The 23,335-nt window shown below is 37.5% G+C and overlaps 1 protein-coding gene across 2 annotated transcripts in view; it reads right to left on the bottom strand.

The window, feature by feature from the left end:
• Positions 1 to 23,335, bottom strand: part of LOC127426024 (interleukin-17 receptor D-like) — a 64,727-nt gene that overhangs the window by 9,921 nt on the left and 31,471 nt on the right. The window contains exons 2-8 of one of the 2 annotated variants that reach the window (XM_051672468.1): positions 16,381 to 16,444; positions 14,543 to 14,668; positions 4,693 to 4,811; positions 4,428 to 4,548; positions 3,847 to 3,891; positions 3,542 to 3,693; positions 3,248 to 3,283 (exon numbers count right to left, since the gene is read on the bottom strand). In XM_051672468.1, the coding sequence (XP_051528428.1) occupies positions 3,248 to 3,283; positions 3,542 to 3,693; positions 3,847 to 3,891; positions 4,428 to 4,548; positions 4,693 to 4,811; positions 14,543 to 14,668; positions 16,381 to 16,444 (663 nt within the window). The remainder of the gene's footprint in view (positions 1 to 3,247; positions 3,284 to 3,541; positions 3,694 to 3,846; positions 3,892 to 4,427; positions 4,549 to 4,692; positions 4,812 to 14,542; positions 14,669 to 16,380; positions 16,445 to 23,335) is intronic. The other variant, XM_051672469.1, reaches the window with a different exon arrangement.

Here is a 23,335-nt window from a genome sequence, read left to right as displayed (position 1 = left end):
GGAATCCCCCGTTGGTGGCTTTGTGCACATTAGATTTCTTTCTATTACTCCCACAATAATGCCGCCCAACCCGGCTACAGAAACGACGACTTTGCTCTTCTGAAAAGAGCGAGGACAATGCGTTTACACTCTTTATTATATATCAGGAATAGGTGAAAAATAAAAGGAACCAGGTCATGTTCTGCGTCAAATTATGAAACACTTCAAAATAGTCCAAAAAGCCTATAAATGAATCCCAAAACTGTGATTTAGGAGAGCACAAAGCACTTCCAGAAGAGCCTAAAGGGAGAGTTCAGCCAAAAATAACAGTTCTTTCATCATTTACTCGCCCTCATGACATTCCGAACCCATATGATTCTATTTTGTTGGTGCAACATCAAAGGAGAAATTTAGTAGAATGTACACGCTGCTTTTTTTTCAAACAATGACAAATGGGGACAGGTGCTGTTGAGCTTTAAAAATGCCGTCAATCCTGGCAAGCCATATTTGAATATACCCAAATGTAACTTAGATTTGAGAGCTACAGCGGAGGGGAAGATTTTCAGCATTTAATGACTTATATTTTCATTTGTTACTCACACAAAGGTATCATACAGCTTCAGAAAACGTCCTATAGACTACTTTCATGATGCTTTTTTTTATAAGATGCTTCACAACCTCTAGTCACCATTCACTTTCATTGTATGAAAAAAAGCAGTGTGAACATTGGGCCTCAATCATGAAACACGAGCAGAACTCATTTTTGTGTAAATCGCTCGTAAAGCCGTTCTGACGTAAATTCTCGGTTTCATGAAATTTTTTGTAGTTTCAAAACGTTAGTTGGCACGAAAGAAATTTACACCTGCTCCAGACTGTGAGTAGCACCTTTTCCTAACCAGATGCGACGCGACTCCAAGACATGCGATAAAAGGTATCTTTTCCATGTTGATCAAAGTTTTTGTCCTAACCAGCCACGACACACGATGAGCGACAGGGCTTTCTGTTTTTGGAATGGTTTCTATTTCTGTGACGTAGCGTCAGGCAGCGCATTCAACAACTGGGTGTAGAATTTACCTCACCGACTTTAATATCATCTCAGAATGAGCCGGTATGTCTCCCCACTGCTATTCTGAAACTGTGTCTGTGTGTGTGTGTGTGTGTGTGTTTGTGAGAGAGACAGAGCACCGGCTGAATAGAGCGAGACCTCAAGCACAACATTCGGTAGGTCGGCCAAAATCAAGTTGTTCTGAACCGGCTTCAATGTTGTGCTTGAGGTCTCGCTCTATTCAGCCGGTGCTCTGTCTCACACACACACATACAGTTTCAGAATGGCAGAGGGGAGACATACCTGCTCATTCTGACTTTCTCTCCACTTCCCTGTCACGTGGAGATTGGCGAAATAACAACAGGTGTACCGCGTGAACATAAATAATCGTAAAAGACTGAATAAGGATGCGATTCATAAAGTAACTTTTCCCTGTGTATGTGTGTGATTGTGTATTTATCCCCTTGGGGCTTGCCGTAGAAAGCGTTATGGCGCTCATGTGAGAAAATGAGTTGCATTCAATAAACAGACTGTTCCGTCTGTGATTGCTCAGTTTTCAACATTTTATTGTCAATTATGCTCATTTTAGTGTATGACTATCGTGGTGTCGCATCTGGTGTGGACAGACAGATTGCTTGTCGCTGGAATCTTACTGCGTAGCGTCTGGTTAAGACACGTGTAAGACATCCGAACATGTTGTGTTCTTTTAGGCAAACTCTCATGACTACAGTTTGATAAAAATGAAATGAAATAAGCAATGAAAAAATTAACTAATAATTAAATGAGTGAAATTAACCTTAAAAAATAACATAAATTAGTTAAAATAATAATATATTAATAAAAACCATAGCCTACTACTTATTTAGAAATCAATACTGCTTTAATTTATTTTTTCCCAATTCTGCTTATCGTTTTTCCAGCAGAAGTGATTGATTTTCAAGAAAAAAAAAATGAATGCCATCTAACGTGACTGGTCGGACAGTTTTTTTTATTTGATATGAGCTCTATAATTTAGGTTACATAATTTAGTGTAGGCATCAGTAAATCGTGCTCAGTTGATAACGTATGGTTAATGATAATGCTGTTAAATCCATAAATAAACACATCGCGTTCAGGTGCGTACACAATACAATGGGGAAAATAGAAAAAGCCTGCACATGTAAAATCTTACAGCGTTTCGATCAAAGAACTTCTTCAGACATTTTATTAATTTCTCTGAAGATTCTTCCAGTTGCAAGTATATCACTGTTACCATTGATGGTGGTGTACATCCTCCTCCCATTTTTTTTTTTACACTCATGTCAAACCATTTTTATTGACTGTTTGATCCACAATAGAGCTTCCGATGACATGATATGACAGTAAGTCACTTTCTTTGAGAGACTGTGTTTGCTAAATCAACATTTTACTATGTGAATGCACTTCATTCATAAAAACGATTTCATTACTGTTCCGCATATGTTAACAGCATTTAATAGCGAGTCTGGTGCCTTCCTTGTATGGAGTTTTCATGGGCGTGAATTATGATAATTGGGAATGAACGCGCACTCGCCCCCTCTTTACGAATGTTTGGAATTCAATAATATACACACGTTTTACCTACAAATCTGGGGAGTACGAAGCGTTTGTGAATCCGGCGGAAAGTTTTCGGGAAGGTCCAATTTAGGCGCAAATTAATTTAAATTTACTCATATATTAACAAAAGTTTCATGAACGAGGCCCAATCTGTGTAACATCTCAGAAGAAAGAAAGTCATACAGGTTTGGATGTTTTTTGGGTGAACTAGTCCTTTAAGAAAGTTAGACCTGAACCAAAAAACAGAGAAAGAAAGCTCTCTGCAGACTCCCAACACAGTTTCTAAGTGACAAAGTGTTGCTGGGAAAGCACTCTGGGTTTTAAGTTTACATTTCCATCACAACCAAAGCATAGAAAGAAGGAGAGAACATATCTCTCCTGTGACATTTACACTTCAGGTCTGCTGGCCAATTCAACCGACAGGACTATGTTTTATCCCAGCTGTCTGCGAAGAGCATTACCCGCTGCTGTGAGCGTTAATCCTGAACAACTTATGTCCAATCTAGTGTAGCCACCATATATAACTGCAGGAGGGAACGCGTCAGAGCTGACACAATATTCTGCATTATTATTATGAAAAAATCCTTTTCACAGGTTCACCCAAAAAAAAAAAAAAAAAAAAAAAAAAAAATTTCATTATTTACTCACCCTCATGTTGTTCCAAACCAGTATGCTGTTATTTTTCTGTGGAACACAAAAGACATCGTCACTATGAGCTGCTCTATAGAAAAGACCAACGTAAAGATTCTATTTCTAATGAAACTTTTTCCTTTTGTGTTTTGGGAACAACATGATGGTGAGTAAATCATGACTCTAAAAACACTGTGTATACTAGTATCTCAAAAAGCACCAGAATTCAAATGTGTATGAATTTGTGCCACATTTTCACCAGGGAAAAGATGTTTGACTCAATATGCAAGGTGCGAAGTGAAGGAAGCTCACGGGTTTACAGCGCTTGAGTCTGAAGGGCCCTTCCTGTCTCAGCTTGTAGTACAGATAGTAGATGCTGAATCCAAACGTTGAGGGGGCATGGTCAAACACAACATGCAAATTAGAACCATGTTGAGACACATTGAGCATCTTTGGCTTCCAAACTGCCAGAGAAATGAGAGAATCCATGTTAGTTTTCATCTCTGGACCAGAAAGAATGATTTTAGAGCTCGTTTCACATACCGTATGTCTCGACTAACAACAACAACAACAGAAGAATTGGACTTGACATATTCTTTTCTCTTTAAAAGACTCACATGGTTTGCAGACGATGTTATCTGGGCCAAGAAGGACTTCACAACCTGCAAGACCACAACGATTGAAACAGGGCAAAGAAATTACTTGTTATATTTTTCCATGCCAGGAAAGCCTTTTTAAACAACCATAACTGATGGTACATATAAAAGTGATGTTTTTCATTCTGAATGTAGGCCAGAAACATACTCTATTTAAGTGCGCAAAGGCAGACGTGAATGCTTGGAACCGTACGTTTTTTGCATTTCTGTGTTGGTAACAAACCTCAGTGGGGGTGATAAAGCTACTTTCAAATGTCTGTGCCATTAAATTAGATGTGCTTTTATTCAGGTAGCTGGCTATAAACATGTCAACAATTTAACAAACTTAACAAAACTTTAAAAAGAAGAGAAAACTGACCATAAAAGACGACCGTTTACCCTAATGCCTGCTATAGCTCCCCTTGTGGCCACACTGAGAATGCAACATGCGTTGTGAATAGCACAACGCTGTGTGAAATCTAGTTCGCATAGCTAGAAGCGGTTGCATTCACGTACTTGCGTGGAGTATGTTTCGTATAGTATGTTTCCTGCCTAATACTCACTGTTAGTGCGTAGGAAAGAAGGTGGAAAAAAACTATCGTTCAAGAACGTGGGAAACGGCACGATTCTGACCATGTAGTCCGTCTCAAAGGCGAGCCCCGTGAAAGGTTGAGAGCTCATCTTCTGTTGGGGAAAATGAATATAAAGAATCATTGTTCTACTGAATAACATGACAGAACTAGGCGATTTTTAATGGGATTAAGCTCTCAAATAAACTATATTCCTACAGATCCTGTTTTATTGAAAATGGGTTAGCCATATACTTACAACAGTTTTGTACGAGAAATCAAGCTGTCGTGGATCTTTCAGAATCATGTGTTGGCATTGTTTTCCCTCAGGGTTCTTGTCCTCCAAATACACCCGGAATCCTTTGACGTGTTCAATACCTTTTGTGGATAAAACAGGTTATGTGAATTAAAGGGGATTAGATGATATAAAAGCACGGATGTATATTGCTTGAAAGACCTTAATTGAGGTTTTTGAGTTCAGTTAATTCATGTTTGCATTGTGTCAAGAATGCTCAGCTGGTTCTTGATTTTATATTGGACATCAAGACCAAAACAACACGACAAAAGTTAACCAAAACATTGTCATTTATTAATATTAACATGAATGACTTAGGCCCAAAATGTAAATGAAAAAGTATTAACATGACATCAACTTGATGGGAAAATTTACAATTTGGGTTTCTAAATGTCTCTTCAATTTCAATGGTTTTATGCTCTTATGCACAAAAATTGTGGTTACCACAAACCATGTTTATTCTCACTCAAATTACATTTTATAATAATATAATATTTTATATTATCATATTTTAATTTAGGATAATATTTTAATTGTAATATTATTAATAATATATAATAGTAATCAATATATTCATAATTATTTACATTTATTATTTAATAAAAATAAATATGATTTAATTTAATTTAAGGTGAAGTGTGTGATTTCTGTGCCACTAGTGGCTCTAAATGGAATTGCAAAAATAAAGTTTTCGAACAGGTTTCCTTAACTATCCCCTTCTGCCATAGGACACACACAAAAAAAGATAGTCTCACCCAAAACTCTTACCATTGGTCTGTTCAACCACCTGACATTATAGGTATGAGTAATAGTGATGTGTGCTTTATTAAACAGCACAAAGAAATATTCTGGCCGTTTTAGAGTACCTCTACATCGTACAACTCTTTTTTATTATTATTATTTAAAAAGTACAAGGAAAATGCTATGATATAATGAAAAATGAAAAAAGACTGTGTAGTTGTGGTTATCCGGCAGAAATCTGAGGTGTAATTGTGGATTAAATCCAGTACAGATGTGAGGGATGTTCAGAGAACTTCCTGTAACCCTGCTTAACTCCTGCCATAAACTTCAGGACTGGAAACGCCACAAACTTTCAAAGCATGAGGTCAAAGCCCTGAACCATTTGTCTTCATTTTTTAATCTTCCTTTCCTTTTTTTTATGAGCACCCCTAAAGGAAGGGAGAAGCTTTTACCTCAGCAAGAGTATAAGTGTGTGCGTGCCAGCGAAGCTCTTCCGTGCTCTTCAAAGTGTGCCAGCCTACCTCTCTTTTAATTAGATTTCTGTCTTATCAGTTGCAGAGGGAAGAGGGCAGAAGAAAAGTCTCCCGCACACATTCCGTGATGGAGCAGGGCCTAAGAGGACCCAATCTGAGTGCCGGGATGTAACTCCATACCTACACAAGTGTACAAATAGCATCGAGAGAGCCGCCCCATCACACAACCTTCAAAAACACAACTGAAGGTGAAAAAAAAAGCAGTGGAACTGGTTGTGCGCTCCTCTTTATTACGTTCTTAATTCGCTCAAAGGGTCTTTTAGACGGTAGCTTTAATTTAAAGGAATAGTTCGTCTGAATTTCCATTGTTATTTGCTCACCCTCACTTGCTCCAAACCCTTATGACTTACTTTCTTTCATGGACTGAAAAATTAGATATTTTGAAGAATGTTAACACAACAAAAGTATATGGCATAAAAAGTAATTCATATAGTAATACAAGACTTCCAAGGGCAAGATTTTCAGTGAATACGAGTCTTACGATAACTTACGATAACTTTGAGGAACAGAACGAAATTTAATGTTTGAATGCACCTATGCATAAATTCAAAATCCTCGGGAGACATTAAAAGACACTTAAGTGCTCAAGCTGATACCCCAGACAGGGCCGCAGACCAGGGACTCAGTTTGGACGGTGCAGCAGGAGACATTCAGCGTCAACTGTCGAGCATGTCGGCAATATTGGCGAAGGTCGTTGCTGACTTGGAGGATCTTGCTGTAATACATCGATCGATCACGGCCATAGAGCCGAAATTCTCTGAGTTGGTTACAAATGTGGGGGATGTCGAGAAACGGATCAATTATCTGGAGTCATCGGAGAGGGAATTAGCTGCTAACCCGCTAGCGACCAAACACAGACTTGGAGCGCGTTTGGGAAAGGTTGGAAGACTTAGAGAATCATAGCTGGCGAAAAAACGTCCGAATTGTTGGAATTCCTGAGAATGAAGAAGGCCGAGATATGGTGAAATTCCTAGACAAGCTCTTCCAGAGTCTGCTTGACATAACAGGCCAAAAGCTGGAAATTGAGCGAGCTCACAGAGTTCCGGCTTGGAGATCAACTGAGGGAGACAGGCCCCAATCAATTCTGGCCAAATTTCTGAGATCATCCAATAAAGATCTTGCGTTACGCGAGGTGAGGGGTAAAGGAAGGCTTTCTTGGAAGAACCACAGCATTTTCTTGTTCCCAGACTTTGCGAATTCGACAAGAGAGAAACGTGATCAATTCAAGGAATGCAAGAATCTCTTACATCACTGAAAGGTCACATTTGCACTGATGTTCCCGGCCAAATTGAGAATAGATACTAAGGATGGCCGCAAAATATTTACATGCCCACAGCAAGCGATGTCCATCATAAAGTCAATGGAATGATTAAGTTATTCTGTGTTACTGTCTATGCAGCCGAGTGGACCTGACTCACTGAACATTCACTTGACTGTCCAAGGAAACTGGGCGCATATTTTGTTTCTTTTTGGGCTGGTTCGGCCTAGAGGCTGGAGTTTGTTTTGTGGAGGAACACACCTTCGGAACAGTTATGTGGATGAATCTACACATCTTTGTGATTATCCCGCCTACTGGCTATCTAGTTTGTTTTATAGATTATTTTCTGTTGTGTAATTGTCTCACAAAATTTGTACAGAAGCACCGGACTTCAGCAATCCGATGGCAGAGTTGTCGCAGGGGCTCTCGTAGGCATACATGGACTGTTTGAGTTTAGAGGGATGGACGCCGGTTGGCGCTGTTGTGCGCAGGGTTAATGCACACCTTTTTCTTTTTTCTGTTTGTTTGATTCAGGGGAATGTTCAGGGTTTGATTGTTGCACTAATGTTGGAAGATGGTCTTTATAATTTTATTTTTGACACACAATCTATTTTTTTCTAATATGTCAAAATGTCAAATGTTAATATGAGTGGATTGTCTCTCTCCACATGGAATGTGAATAGGTTGGGGCATCCCATAAAAAGAAGGAAGATTATTTCTTTTCTTAAACGTAAAAAATATGATATTGTGTTTCTTCAAGAAACGCATCTTTCCCCGGATCATACAGTATGCCACATTCATCAAAAAATCCAAAGCACAAGAACTCGTGGAGTTAGAAGGGAATATTAAAAGTGCCGAGGCAGAGCTGAAGCGCCGAATGTCGTCTGATGGCCTCAGAGAATTGACCCGATTGAAATACAGATATAATACTATTTTGTCTCGTGGAGTTTTGGCAATTCAGGGCAAGACTGTCATACTTTGAGTCAGGTGACAAAGCACGGAAGCTTTTGGCTAGATATATAAAGCAGAAAGTGTCTTTTTCTACCATTCCCTCATATATTATAGTGAACAATACTTCAATAGTGGGGGTGAAGTATTGATTCTGTTTGTATACGTTTTGCTTTTCTTTGTTTAAAAGATGAATCAATAAAAAAAAAAATGTAATCATTAAAAAAAATTCATAATAATAAAAACAATTTCCTAAAACATTTAAATTAGAAGCCTAATTTGCATGTTTTCCAATTCACTCAGTTGGCCTTCTGTTTAACAGTCTGGCTTAATAGCATTGAGAGATCACAAGAGGGTGATATAACATTTACTGAAGCCAGTCACGGTCACGATCACACACAAAGGACGAGCTAATGTGGCGCAGCAGATGGCAGTCCAAAGTTATGATGTTTTTTTTCATTTACTTCTTTAAGAATGAACAAAGTGATGTTGATGAGTTTGCAGGTTAGTGTATGAAACTGGTGTAACTGCACAAAGTGAAGGATTAGAAATGGCGATGTTTATTATGCAATTTCTCTGTATGTACAGTTGCAGTCAGAAGTTTACATACACCTTAGCCAATTACATTTAAACACGTTTTTTCACAATTCCTGACATTTAATCGTAGAAAACATTCCCTGTCTTAGGCCAGTTAGGATCACTACTTTATTTTAAGAACGTGAAATGTCAGAATAATAGTAGAGAGAATGATTTATTTCAGCTTTTATCTCTTTCATCACATTCCCAGTGGGTCAGAAGTTTACATACACTTTGTTAGTATTTGGTAGCATTGTCTTTAAATTGTTTAACTTGGGTCAAACATTTTGGGTAGCCTTCCACAAGCTTCTCACAATAAGTTGCTGGAATTTTGGCCCATTCCTCCAGACAGAACTGGTGTAACTGAGTCAGGTTTGTAGGCCTTCTTGCTCGCACATGCCTTTTCAGTTCTGCCCACAAATTTTCTATCAGAATGAGGTCAGGGCTTTGTGATGGCCACTCCAATACCTTGACTTTGTTGTCCTTAAGCCATTTTGCAACAACTTTGGAGGTATGCTTGGGGTCATTGTCCATTTAGAAGACCCATTTGCGACTGAGCTTTAACTTCATGGCTGATGTCTTGAGATGTTGCTACAATATATCCACATAATTTTCCTTCCTCATGATGCTATCTATTTTGTGAAGTGCACCAGTCCCTCCTGCAGCGAAGTACCCCCACAACATGATGCTGCCACCCCCATGCTTCATGTATGGGATGGTGTTCTTCGCCTTGCAAGCCTTACCCTTTTTCCTCCAAACATACAGTAATATTCCTTGCTGAGCAGTCTTTCAAGTTATGTCGGTATAGCACTTGTTTTACTGTGGATATAGATACTTGTCTACCTGTTTCCTCCAGCATCTTCACAAGGTTCTTTGCTGTTGTTTTGGGATTGATTTGCACTTTTCACACCAAACTACGTTCATCTCTTGGAAACAGAATGCGTCTCCTTCCTGAGTGGTATGATGGCTGCGTGGTCCTATGGTGTTTATACTTGCGTACTATTGTTTGTACAGATGAATGTGGTACCTTCAGGCATTGGAAATTGCTCCCAAGGATGAACCAGACTTGTGGAGGTCCACAATTCTTTTTCTGAGGTCTTGGCTGATTTCTTTTGATTTTCCCATGATGTCAAGCAAAGAGGCACTGAGTTTGAAAGTAGGTCTTAAAATACATCCACAGGTACACTTCCAGTTGACTCCAATTAGCCAATTAGCCTATCAGAAGCTAATTGGCTAATTGCCTAAAGTCTTGACATAATTTTCTGGAATTTTCCAAGCTGCTTAAAGGCACAGTTAACATATGTAAACTTCTGACCCACTGGAATTGTGATATAGTCAATTGAAACAATTTGTCTTTAAGCAATTGTTGGAAAAATCACTTGTGTCATTCACAAAGTAGATGTCCTAAACAATAGTTTGCTAATATGAAATCTGTGGAGTGGTTAAAAAAATGAGTTTTAAATGTTCAACCTAATTGTATGTAAACTTCTGACTTCAACCGTATATAAAAAAAGAAGAAAAAAATCTGGAAAAAATAAATAAAATCGATAATCATATTATACACTACCATTCAAAAGTTTGTCAATACTGTTAAAAAGGATCCCAGGGTGATACCTCAAGAAGCTGGTTGAGAAAATGCCAAGAGTACATTTCTGCAAAATCTAGGCAAAGGGTGACTACTTTGAAGATGCTAAAATATAACATAGTTTTGATTTATTTTAGATTTTTTTAGTCACAACATAATTCCCATATTTCCATTTCTATTATTCCATAGTTGTGATGATTATTATTCTAAAATGTGAAAAAAATACAAATAAAGAATGAGTAAGTGACCCTAAACTTTTGAACTGTAGTGTGTTTGTGTGTGTGTGTGTGTGTGTGTGTGTGTGTGTGTGTGATATATATATATATATATATATATATATATATTTTATATATATTAGAGCTGTCAGAATTAACACGTTAAATTAGTCAAAAAAGTTTAACGTGTTAATTTTTCTTAATCGTGATTTACAGTTAATACACCAGCGTACACACTGGTGTGAAAGGCGGAACCTTTGTAATGTGTCCACCCGGAATCATTAAAATGATGCACACTTCACAACACACACACCAGAGCCCTTCTACCAATTTGAGCCTCCAAGCTTAGCATAAAATAGCATAACGCGGTGGTCCCATAGCTCCTTGGTCATAACACGCTAGTTGACTATTACGCTCTCTCCTGTGATAGAGCCACGGAGGTTGTTATCTCAGTAAATAAAATAATCTTTGACAGCGCTTCCCTGCCAATATGATGGAGAAAGGAGCTCTTAGCGCAGATGTAACTTGTGATAGAAATCAAGCATTTTTCCGTCAATGTTAGGCGCATTTTAATTACCACAGAAGCACGTCAAATCTTAAATATCACCAAAACGCAGAATGAGATGTTTTTGTCTGGAAGCGCTTTTCATATGGATTTCAAAGAGCCGCTGGCATGGATGCCCAGACAAGAATCATGAACGCAGCTTCATGACTGCTGTAACAAAGTGGATAGCCACAGTCTACCAGAAGATTAATATTGTGAAGGATGAGAGCTTTAGGGATTTAATTCCCATTGCAATGAAAATAAAACCATTGTGATGACTAGTTCTTCCAATTAGTCAAACTCCCACTTAGACTTTGGGAAATGTTTAATGTTACTTAAAATGAGTGCTATTTTAGTACAATTCTATCTTTGTAGCCTGCTGTGGAAGGCTTTGTTTGGAAAATGTTAAATAAGCATTACATTGCTATATATATCTTTTTGTTTTCTTTCCTAAGATGGAAATAAATGCATTTTGACAGGTAAAGAAGTATATTTAGAGTCAAATTTCAGCACTTTCTGCTGATGTCGTGCTGACGACGTTAAATATCCATGTGTCTAGAAAAATTGGGCTGTGTGTGCACTGTTTGCGCAGGGTTTTGTAGTCTTTTTTGCTCATTCTTTGTTTTTGTTATATGGAAAAAAGCAGCATTGACATTCTGCTAAACTTCTTTCATGTTTCACAAAAGACAGAAAGTCATAAGTGTTTGGAACGACATGAGGGTGAGTAAAAATAATTTTTGTTTCTGGGTGAACTATTCTTTTAAGCTCGGCACATTAGGGAAAGGCCCCACACCCAACGCTTTTCATCTGTGAGTTTATTTAATATACACCTGAGCTGTGTCAAGTCCTGCCCCAGTCAAAAGGATTAACCTCGAGCGAACAACAGGCCACATTGTCCCATTCGTCAGACAAGAGCTCGCATTACCACGTTCAATAGCTCCCTGGCAGACGGAAGCAAAGGACACCCCCGGCTTTCGTCCAGCCACACACGCACACCTTCCTCCCAGGACAGAAATAACAGTGCTGCTATGTTCCGATTTCTTTCCCCTCTCTTGGATGGATCCGTTGGGCTGTCAGGCTGAAGAATAATGCAGGTGGGAGGGGGAAAACCTGTGGCTTTGATCAGGAAAGAGCAGGAGCTCTCTTTGAAGACGAGGTCTTTCTGTGCGCTCCTCTCCGGTTCCATTCGCTCCGGGCTGAAGATACGTGAAGATAAATCACCCTCATGTGCAACCGTCCGTGAAACACACATGCACTTTAAAATCTGTCCTCTTTGTTATGGGTTTGTGGACTAATGGAAAGCCCAGACATGCAGTCTGAAATCTGTTTCCAGGTCTGTTTGGGGACACAAACTTTACTTTAACTACACCTTAGTTTTAAATATGGGAATTGAATCCAGTGCTGTGGATTAACTTACTAAAATGTAACCTTAATATTTCTCAGTAGCACAGCTGTAGCAAACAGAGTTTTCGGGGATTCTATTCCCATTGTTTTTTTTAATGATGATTCTCATTACTGTAACGTTTTTACAGTATTAAAATAAAAACGATGCTCTTGTACAATGATTTCCTGAAATAATATCAGCTAAAATTAAAGGCAGTGCCAAGGGAGAACTGCTATGATGTTTAAATTCTTTACAATTTAAAATAATGTTGTTGTTTGTTTGTTTTTTCACATAGCGGTAATGAGAATTAGGGGGTAAAACGTGCCATAAAAAAAATGTCACAATAAAAAAAAAAACTTAATGGCCTTAAAAATAGGTTTAATTTTATATAGGCAAAATAGAATTTATTTGTTTCTTTTGATTTTGGAGTAAAATAGGACCAGGATGTTTTCTTGAGGTTTCATGAAAATCACCCTTATAGTACATTCTCTATTTTAACATCCAAAAAATGACACACTTCACCTTTAACCCTTTAAGCTCTGAAGGTGTTTTTAAAGATTTCCCATTTCAGTGGCATACCCAAAATTAAAGGCTTTTAACTTGACAAATAAAATAACAAGGAGGGTCAAGTGTTTGGTATCACTGTAAAGAAAACTTTTTTATTTTATTTATGATATAGATTAAGATACATCCTGAGTCTCTCAGCCTAAGAAACTGCTGAAAACTCACAAAAATTTTTAGCAAAAAATGTTTTCTTATTTGACATGATATCTCTGGGTGTAAATATGGTGGCTCCGAAAAACTGGTTTTGTTTGTTCCCAATCAAAACAATTTTGAGTTAATACGACAAAGCAATCAAAAGTTATAGCATTACAAAAAATAATTCATCAAAAGCCTCTCCAAACAAATAAAACATAATAATTGTACATAAGAACTAATTACATATGCAAACACAACATTTCATTTGACGTGTCATTTGAGTCATCACTGAGTCTGTGTCATGTACTTGGCACCATCTCCTGGTGGCCATGTGTAAAGTTGTGCTTTGTGTGGATTATCTAATGATCTATGCATCTGATTAACTTGTGTGTGGACTCGTTTCAAAGATAATCACCTTCTCTAAATAATGGCATGTGATATTTTTTGTTTCATTTTCGTGAAGTTACAAGCAACACCAACATAACTGACAAAGAAATATACTTAGCTATTTCTCACTGTATTTTTGTCTGTAAGTAAAACAAATAGGCTGATTGTATTCTACTCTTTAAGAGCTTTCCAACAACATATAAAACATGACTATTTGATGAGTTTGATGTTTTTACTCATTGCAATAATATGTACAGTGCAATTTGTTTTAAATAAATTATCAAAATGGAACATTTCTGATTTGTCTGCAAATTTCAAAGAAATTGTTCAGTTTTGGTCGTAATGTCTGCATGCATAGTAGGGCTTCTAAGCTTTCAAATGATACCTATTTTGTGTTGGTCAAGACTGTAGTTAATAATATTTTGACGATGGGGCCTGGGTAGCTCAGTGGTAAAATACACTGGCTACCACCCCTGGAGATCGCTAGTTCGAATCCCAGGGCGTGCTGAGTGACTCAAGCCAGGTCTCCTAAGCAACCAAATTGGCCCATGGTGAATTGAGCGTGGTTGCCGCGGTGGATGGCGTGAAGCCTCCACACGCGCTATGTCTCCGTGGCAACGCGCTCAACAAGCCACGTGATAAGATGCGCGGGTTGACTGTCTCAGACGCGGAGGCAACTGGGATTCGTCCTCCGCCACCCGGACTGAGGCGAATCACTATGCGACCACGAGGACATTAGAGCGCATTGGGAATTGGGCATTCCAAATTGGGAGAAAAAGGGGAAAAATCCCAACATCAAAAAAAATATATATTTTGACGATTTATTTTCTCGCGGGCTCGCCAGCAGGCCCCATCCGAGCTTAAAGGGCTAATTAAAAGTAGCTTGTATCCTGGCACGCTATAATTTCAAAGTAGATCCCCAATACTCCTGAGAAGAAACCTACCGAGTGGACTGGCCATCCAGTGTATCACCACAGCCGCCTGGCTGTCACAAGACAAGTGACTGAAGGTGATGTTGTTCACTTCATGGATAGCATGTTTCCCCATTGGATTCCAGTTGAGAGAGCAGTCTAATTGGGAAAACAGACATAAAATGCAAACACAAAGAGTGATGAGATAGAAAAACAGACAGTCAGCCGAGTGTTTCCCCTGTGAGAACACTGGAAGACTGAAAGAAGTTCAGAGTGAAAATATACAGCCATGCGAGGAGACACCCCCACCCCCACCCCCCTCTTTTTTCTGTCTTTCATTCACTTGTTTTTTGCTCAGATAAGCAGGTAAAGGAAGAAGAGCAGTCGCTTGTGTTCGTCTCACACCCCGTTGCTCTTTTTTACACGAGCGCTATTGTGATGCTAACGAGAATGGCTTTTAGTCACCGCCGTTCCCGTTCGCAGTCACACACAATGGGGATTGACTGCTGAGGAAAGATCAGGATTAGCTACAGGACGAGAAATGTGACTTTTCCACACGCTTTAGGGGTGGACAATGGCTCAGGATGCTTGACAGAAACAACGTTAGGCATTAATGAAAGAATAAATACTAAATTAAGCCAAGCAAAGACAATCAATTAGGGTGGATCTCACAAAACCTATCAAGAACATGCCCGGGTCATATTTCACCCAAAATCGAAGGGAAAAATAAGAAAATTATATCGTTTTTTCTTGAAAACTCAAAACACATTTTCCCACCAATTCTCATTACTAAATATATTTATATTTAAAGTGTAAAGTACTGCTTTTAATTCATGGTAAATTACATTTAATTTATACCAATTGTATTATTTTTTTTTCAGGGTAATAAGATTTTGAGGAGAAATGTGTTTGATGATTGTCATGAAAATGCAACATCTTAGTAATCTATGATTTAAATAAAAAATTATACAGTAATACTGTAATACAGTAAAAATCACTTGTTCATATTAATGATGATTGGCCAATAAGGTTGCCTGAGGTGATGAAAAAAAAAAATGTAGTCTAAATACATTAATTCTTTAAAAATGTCAAGTGGTCTAACCATCCAGTAAAATGTATTAAAATACTCTCTTTGCACCTTGAATACAGGTAAGTGTATGCAACTTTTATTAAGTCACAAATATCAATATGTTTTCTTAGGGTTACTCAATTTGACCTAAACAAAATGTGCCTTTTCATAAAAATGTCAATATATATATATATATTTTTTATTTTTATTTTTTATTTTTTTTTACTTCTAAAGGGGTCCTACTTTTTACTTTTTTGTCACGACCTGACTTAGATTTGGTTAACAAAAGTTTTTCAAATCTTAATAATATTTTAAGTTTCACTGCTTATTGTTTAAGATGTTATATTTATATTTACTTATGACACATTTTTTAAAAGAATTTCCGTTTTTTTACCGTCTCTGAATTGTTACACAACTTAAAACAAATATCAAAATGACTTTGAACCCTGAAATTGAAAACATGTTCATCACTTGGATCAGGACATAAAAAAACATTTGTCACATCACTGACCCAATTACAAAAATAAAAGATAAAAAATACAAAAGTGAAACAGACACTTTTCTGTAAAAAGAATTGAGGATTTGGGGAATAATTGAGTAAATGTGCTTATTTGCCATGAAAATAATGTCACAATGCAAAAAATCATAATGGTCTTGTGCAAAATACAATTTCTTCTTATAAAAAAAAAAAAAAGCGTTAAAATTTTAGGGTGACCCGGTCAGTTCTTGACAGTTTTCGTGAGATTCAGCATCCTGATAGGGCAGTGCAGATAGAGAGAGGATTGACCATAAAATTGCTTACTGTCGTAACGAAACGTGACTCCAAGCTTGCGGCCACTCTCATCAGAACTGTAAGATTGTGTTCCCTGCAATGAGAGAGAGCATAAAGCACAAAATATTTTATTACAAGCCCATCACTTCCACTTTATGTGAATATAACATCTGAACTCCACTGTAATGACGGCAATATGGGCAGCCGAGTGATAAACAGCAACTTGTATAACAAGAATGCGCGCTTGAGCATTCAAAACCACCAGCATTTGATGTGGTGACAGCCACACTGCACAATCCCACAATTATGAGGCTCCTGGCATTCAAGAACTCTGCGTTCGGTGCCAAACACTGAATATAACCCTCGAGTTAACAGAAGAGGGCGGACCGAAACAATACTGGCACTCGAGTGGCATTCACTGACCCAGAATCAGCCGTTTAAACACAAATGATAAACTCAGGTGAGATAATGAGCAGTTGCAGCTGAATTGAGTGCAGTGCTTTATGGTGTATCAAAGAAAATCAAAACAAAAACGCTTGCGTGACAGAACCAGACAGATGCACGTGAGACAAGAGAGCTTTGTAATCAGCATGCCAGATCGGGGCGGATGTACAAAAACAAAAACGTAGATAAATAAAATAGGGATTATAAAATAAAGCGCATGCATTCCAAAAGAATAATAACATGGTGAAGGGTTTTCACAGATGTGGAATTACACTAAACCAGCTTTTCTTTGCGGTCACTGCACTCTTGTGTGTATCACAGATCTTATCGTTTCCATGTTATCTTGGATAAAGGAAGTTGTTTGACATGGCGGGACAGTAAATAATTCACTCCTCCCAGGAGATGTTACTACACAAAATCTCAAATAATGAGATATCGAGCTAGGAAAATTCTTCATTTTCCTTTACTTTCTAACAAAGGATAGCTAATTTTTTAAAGACCAAGTACCAATACTTCCTTTTCGTTACTCACCGATACCTTTTTGTGTGTGCGTGTGTGTAATGTTGCAGTTTTCAAATACAATAACGTAAGACTTCAAATTTGAGAACAGTGTGTTTATTTTGTTTAGCAACTCTTACTCAAAAGTAGGGCTGCAACTAACGATTATTTTGATAATCGACTAATCTAACGATTTTTAGTTCGATTATTCGACTACTCAGCGATTATTGCAATGATTAATCATTAGCTCTTAACCGACAATTCAGCTTGTCCCTCGAGTTAAGAGGTTGTATTAAACATTTGCTTACTACTACTACTAATAATAATAAAATAAATAATAATAATAATAATAATAATAATAATAAATAAATAAAAGAGTATGAACGCATCTTTTAAAAATACCACTTAAATTACTAAATTACGGGGGAAAAAAATACTTGATACTGTCTATTAAAACTACTTTCTATCAAGTTGAATTCCATAAAATGTTTTTTTTTTAAATCACTGCAAAAAATACTTTTATTAGAGTGTTTTGTCTTGTTTTCCATGTAAGAATATCTCAAAATCCTTAAAACAAGATACATTTACCTGAGACGCAACATATAAGATATTCAGACTTGCTTTCAGAGAATACATCTTGAAAATAAGTGTATTTTTTCACTTGTTTATACTTCTGTCAGTGCAGAAAGACAAAATACACTTATATTTAAAATTATAATTAAGATTCTCTGAAAACAAATTTTAATATCTTCAACAGTATAGCTCCTCCAGTAAATGTACCTTGTTTTAGATATTTATATTGGAAAACAAGCCAAAAAAGACTAATTAAAAACATATTTTGTTGCCGTGTATAATGGGCTATGACTACCCTCTCTCGCCTTTTTGTTCACTTGATTTCAAACCTTCTCAAAAGACATCATAAAAAAAGCAATTTAAAAGTAATTAAAAATCAAACAAATTTCACAGAAAAATTGTAACAAAAATAACCAATATATACAAAACCAAGAGAGCTGCTGACCTGCTGACTTTCAGAAACTGTAACTCAAGACATTATCATAAAAAAATAAAAAACAGCAAGTCATTTTTTAGCTCTCACAAAAATTTTAAAAATCTCACTTCAAAGACAAAAAATAATAATTAATGGGCCAAGAAAGGTTGTTTTGGAATAACATTAAAATAGGAATATAGCATGTTACTGATTTAAAAACTGCTTCTCAAGCATTTCTGTTGCCAATTCAGAAAATGCCAATGATATTTTTTTCCAACATTAGAATAAACTATGCAGTTATGAAGCATGTGAAATCGCAGACTCTTACCCTGCTGCTTTGTATAAATTATTCATGGGACACTGCCCTAAAATTGTGGTTTGAGGAAAGATCTGTGATCCTTTCTCAACTAATATAATCCCAGATGAACTGGATGTCCAACCACAACCCGTTATTTGTAAGTGTCTAACAAAAACGCTTCACATAAATACAAACACTAGAACTAGAGTCCATGACCAACTGATTCATCAAGATCCAATCACAGATGTGCTTACTAAAATGGTGAGAACAAACTCCTACGCCCAAGACAGGGCTAATCTGTCTTAATGACATCCTCTGCACCACTTCCACAGGATGTGTATTGATGAGGGCGTGATCTTCTGACCTCGAGGTTTTGTGGACCTCGTACCTGGTCCAGATGTACAACCAGAGAGAACTACAGAGAGACAGACAGGCCACACAGAGGCCACCACGAATAAACCTCAGAGTCTAACCAGTCTAAAATCCTCTTAAGACCCCGATATACTTCCGGAGAAGTCCTTACTCGTTCTTCTTTTGGGGTAATTAGAATTTCTAAACAGCCGAGCAACAGTATGCTGTTTGCGAACATTCAGACATTCAGACACACCGCTGTGGGAGGTGTTAAAAAATACATTTAAATATGAGGACACTCAGTAAAACCTTAACTAATGTGACATTAAAATGTGTTATCAATGACTTTATGCTTCATTCTATGAGGTCAATAAACAAAGTTGTTTTAACCACTCTTTGATGATTTAAAGTAATATATATGCAGTAGAAAATGTTTAATTTGTCTTGTTTACATTCTGAATTCATGACACTATTGCGCTAACACACTACTTGTGGCCATAATATGCGTCGATTACACTCTGTTATTGTAATTTATGATGACACTGATACTGCTGCAAAGATCAGTGTATAAAAGAGTGTTAATGTGCAGAATAAAGACAAAAGAATAATGATAGGCTTATCTTACTTTGGGTAGGTGTGTAAATGACATAATGAGTGAATGGGCACTTGATGGTATTTGAGTAGATTTGATTCCTTTTTTAGACGAAAAAAAAATAAAAATATCGCACAACATGGTCTTGGAAAATGTCTCTACCTGAACGATCGCACAGATGTAGGTAAATTTGCACCAGCTCGCTGCTCTACACACCGGTGTGTTCTTGTTGACTGATTTTGACTGACTGAACAACATAAACAGAATTAGCTGTCAGCCTCAAGGTCACACCTACCAATGTCATGGACCACTGGCAGTAAGAAGGTGTTTAGCAGCCGGTTAGAGGTTTTCCTAAAAGTGGATCACTATTATTACTATAACTCAACCAGAGGTCCCTGGCTCAAAATTACATTTTTCATATATTCTTCCTGGTTAAAGATAAACATAAGTAATGATTCAAGCCAAAATATAAAATTCCATGGATCAATATTTACAGAGTAACCAATTATTTTGTAAAACGGGATCAAAATGACAATTTTCACCTAATTTTGGAGCAAAACTACAGGTAAAAATAATAATCGTAAAGGCTGTGTCATTATTTTATTTTTACACAGAGATAGGTAGGTCTATTACTAAATCGGTTGACTTCAGCACCATTTGATGCACTATATGCCAATGGTTTGAGTCCAAAAATGGGGGAAAAAACACTTTTTTGTGTTGTTTTTCCCAAGTTGGAAGGCATATAACTCTACAAGTATTAAAGATATCTTGATATCCTTTTACAATCTGGTTCAGAACAAACTTTCCTTCTGGTATCTTCATATTTTAGTCCATTTATGGTTAAATCCCAGAGATATGAGGGTCTTATTGTGGCTCCGTGCAAAAACTGTTACTCATATTTAAAGGAAAACCAAATGTGGGTCCTATGGTATGAAGCTAGTTTTTCTTGCCCCATAAAACAAAGGTATGAAGTACAAATAATTTTGAAACAAGAAATGTAGATTTATTTATTCACATAAAAACAATAATGTCAAAATCTCAACTTTTAATAGTCCAAAAATACACAGAATAAGTGACACATGTGCCTCTTAAGTTCAATACCCATTATCTAGTTTTTGGATTCCAGAAATGTACACCTACAAAGATCTGGAATACATCAATAGGGGTTCAATGTGGGCATGGGCTTTTTTAACACCTAGCAACCATCCAGAACACCCGAGCAACTGCACTGTAATTCCCCAGCAACCACCCACAACACCTTGGCATAGTGACAGCAAATATTCATAGTAAAATGTAAAAATACTATTGCACAAGCAGGTCTAGCTCAGGTAGTCCGTGAACATTGGGACTTTTATTGGGAACACTTCTGAAAGTTTCACACCACAGTTATTTGCATTAATGAACTAAGGGGAATGAAAGCACAAACTAATTTGGCTCATAACCCTCAGCCTTGTTTTTAAAATGAGGGATTTTAGGGGGGCCTGGGTAGCTCAGTGGTAAAAGACACTGACTACCACCCCTGGAGTTCGCTAGTTCGAATCCCAGGGCGTGCTGAGTGACTCCAGCCAGGTCTCCTAAGAACCAAATTGGCCCAGTTGCTAGGGAGGGTAGAGTCACATGGGGTAACCTCCTCGTGGTCGCTATAATGTGCTTCGTTCTCGGTGGGGCGCGTGGTGAGTTGAGCGTGGATGCCGCGGTGGGTGGCGTGAAGCCTCCACAAGCGCTATGTCTCCGTGGCAACGCGCTCAACAAGCCACGTGATGAGATGTGCGGGTTGACAATCTCAGACTCGGAGGCAACTGGGATTCGTCCTCCGCCACCCGGATTGAGGCGAATCACTACATGACCATGAGGACTTAAAAAGCACATTGGGAATTGGCCATTCCAAATTGGGAGAAAAAGGGAAAAAAAAAAAATTATAATAATAATAAAGAAATAAATAAATAAATAATAATGAGTGATTTTAGGTAGCAAAAAAAAAACATTTACAGCCTTGTAGAAGAAAGGGGCAGCTGGCTAACTCCCCATTTAGCGTCAGAATGAAGTGAGAAAGTTAGCCATGCTGAAGTTGCACTAATGGTTCCTGCCATGCTGTCCTGGGGTTTTTAACACCACGCGCCCAGTGGGGTCCTGAGGTCACCGCAGACAGACAGCTGCTGTGTGACTGTTGCACACACCTGTAGCCAATAAGAAGAGCTGTTTGTGACCACAGAGTCACACCTCTGAAAACTCCAGCAGCCATTTAGTCTCTTTCTCAAGACTTGTGGGTTGCTGGTCTTAGCAGGTCTCCCAGCCTCATCAGGCTGGTTTTGGAGGGGTTTGGGGCACTTTTCAGCTGGCCAGACTGGGAGACCAGCTGCCCACTCAGCTATAGTCAAGCACCAGTTTAAACTAGCTAAAACCAGCAAACCCACTTGACTTTTTTTTTTAGCAGGGTTAAGGTGCTTATTTGACACCCTTTACAAAAATGTACCATAATAACCATAGTTTCCACCACAATACTATAGTTAGAAAGTTTTTTTTTCAATAAATGCTTAACCACTTTAATTCTAGTGCATTTTTAAGCTGCCGCCCACTATTTTGCACACTAAAATGTACAAACTCACCATTCACACATACTGTGGACTAATTGCAAAACATTTGTCTCATTTTTCAGAAAACACCCTAAATAAAAAAAAAAAGACTTAAATTATTCATAAATAAATAAATATATATACGTGTTTATAATCTTATGATAAACAAAGTTTTTTTTATGTTATGTCCTAACTTTGAAAACATGTAATTCTGGTTCTGTTCACTCTAACTCATTTTGAAAAGTCTTATTTTATTCCACTAGATGGCAGAAAGCACTAGTTTTTTCTCTATCACATTCCATCACAATATACAGATCTTAAATGTGGTGGCGCTCTAACGCATTTAAGCCCTCACAGGTGTGATCGTCCATAGACATTCAGTCTAATTTTCAGTTCAAGCACCACCCTTGTTGTTTCATCAAATATCTCGGCCTCTGAGTGGACTAGACGCACAACGTAAGTGCCATTAGAAAGCTGAGATCCTCCCCTTTGTGATGATAGATAACATTTGATCAATAGTAGGAAACATATTTTTCTGAGGATTTGTTTTGCATGGTTTTCCTGCTGGATGGCATATTTTGTTCTGGACATCTAAGATATAACATTGGATTATTAACTCAAGCAAGTTCACAATCAAGTACAAAATAGCTCTTTTTTTTAAACTCCTTTAAAAGCAGATATAAAGTTTTGGATACTTGGGGCTTACAACAGCAGTGATCGGGGCATAAATGAGGTTTTTCGTTTGTATTTGATGACTTACAGAAATCATATTCACTTTGTGATTCTTTTGAAAATCTTTCGAACTGTGGTATTAGGGCAACAAAATACACTATACAGTCACATTCCTGAGAATGAGAGCTTTCATTTGATATATGACTTGTCCATTTATGTGCTGTGTGAAAGACTTTTATTTTCACATAAATATTTCTACCCCGTTACCTCTAGGGGGCGCTAATTTGCGACGCAAATGTTTTGAGGCCATATTTTGTTATTTTATGTAACAAATGCAGAAGAGATCTCTGAAAAGTTCAGATTCTAATCTTTCAATGATACCTCATATGCCTGACTTATGTATACGGGGACTTCAATGTTTTAAGCAAGCCTTTTTCGCAATATATGCGAAATGTCTTTAAATGTTTATGGCAAAAACACGCTCTGTGTGAATAGCCACTTAAAATAAGATTACATTTTTATCAAGCTGTTCAGATCAAATGCATTCCTGCGCTAAATAAAGTCGCTAG

The sequence above is a fragment of the Myxocyprinus asiaticus genome, chromosome 35, assembly GCF_019703515.2.
Source record: "Myxocyprinus asiaticus isolate MX2 ecotype Aquarium Trade chromosome 35, UBuf_Myxa_2, whole genome shotgun sequence".
NCBI lineage: Eukaryota > Metazoa > Chordata > Actinopteri > Cypriniformes > Catostomidae > Myxocyprinus > Myxocyprinus asiaticus.
The sequence above is the reverse complement of the archived record's forward strand: the minus strand, read 5'-3'. Positions and strand labels throughout refer to the sequence as shown.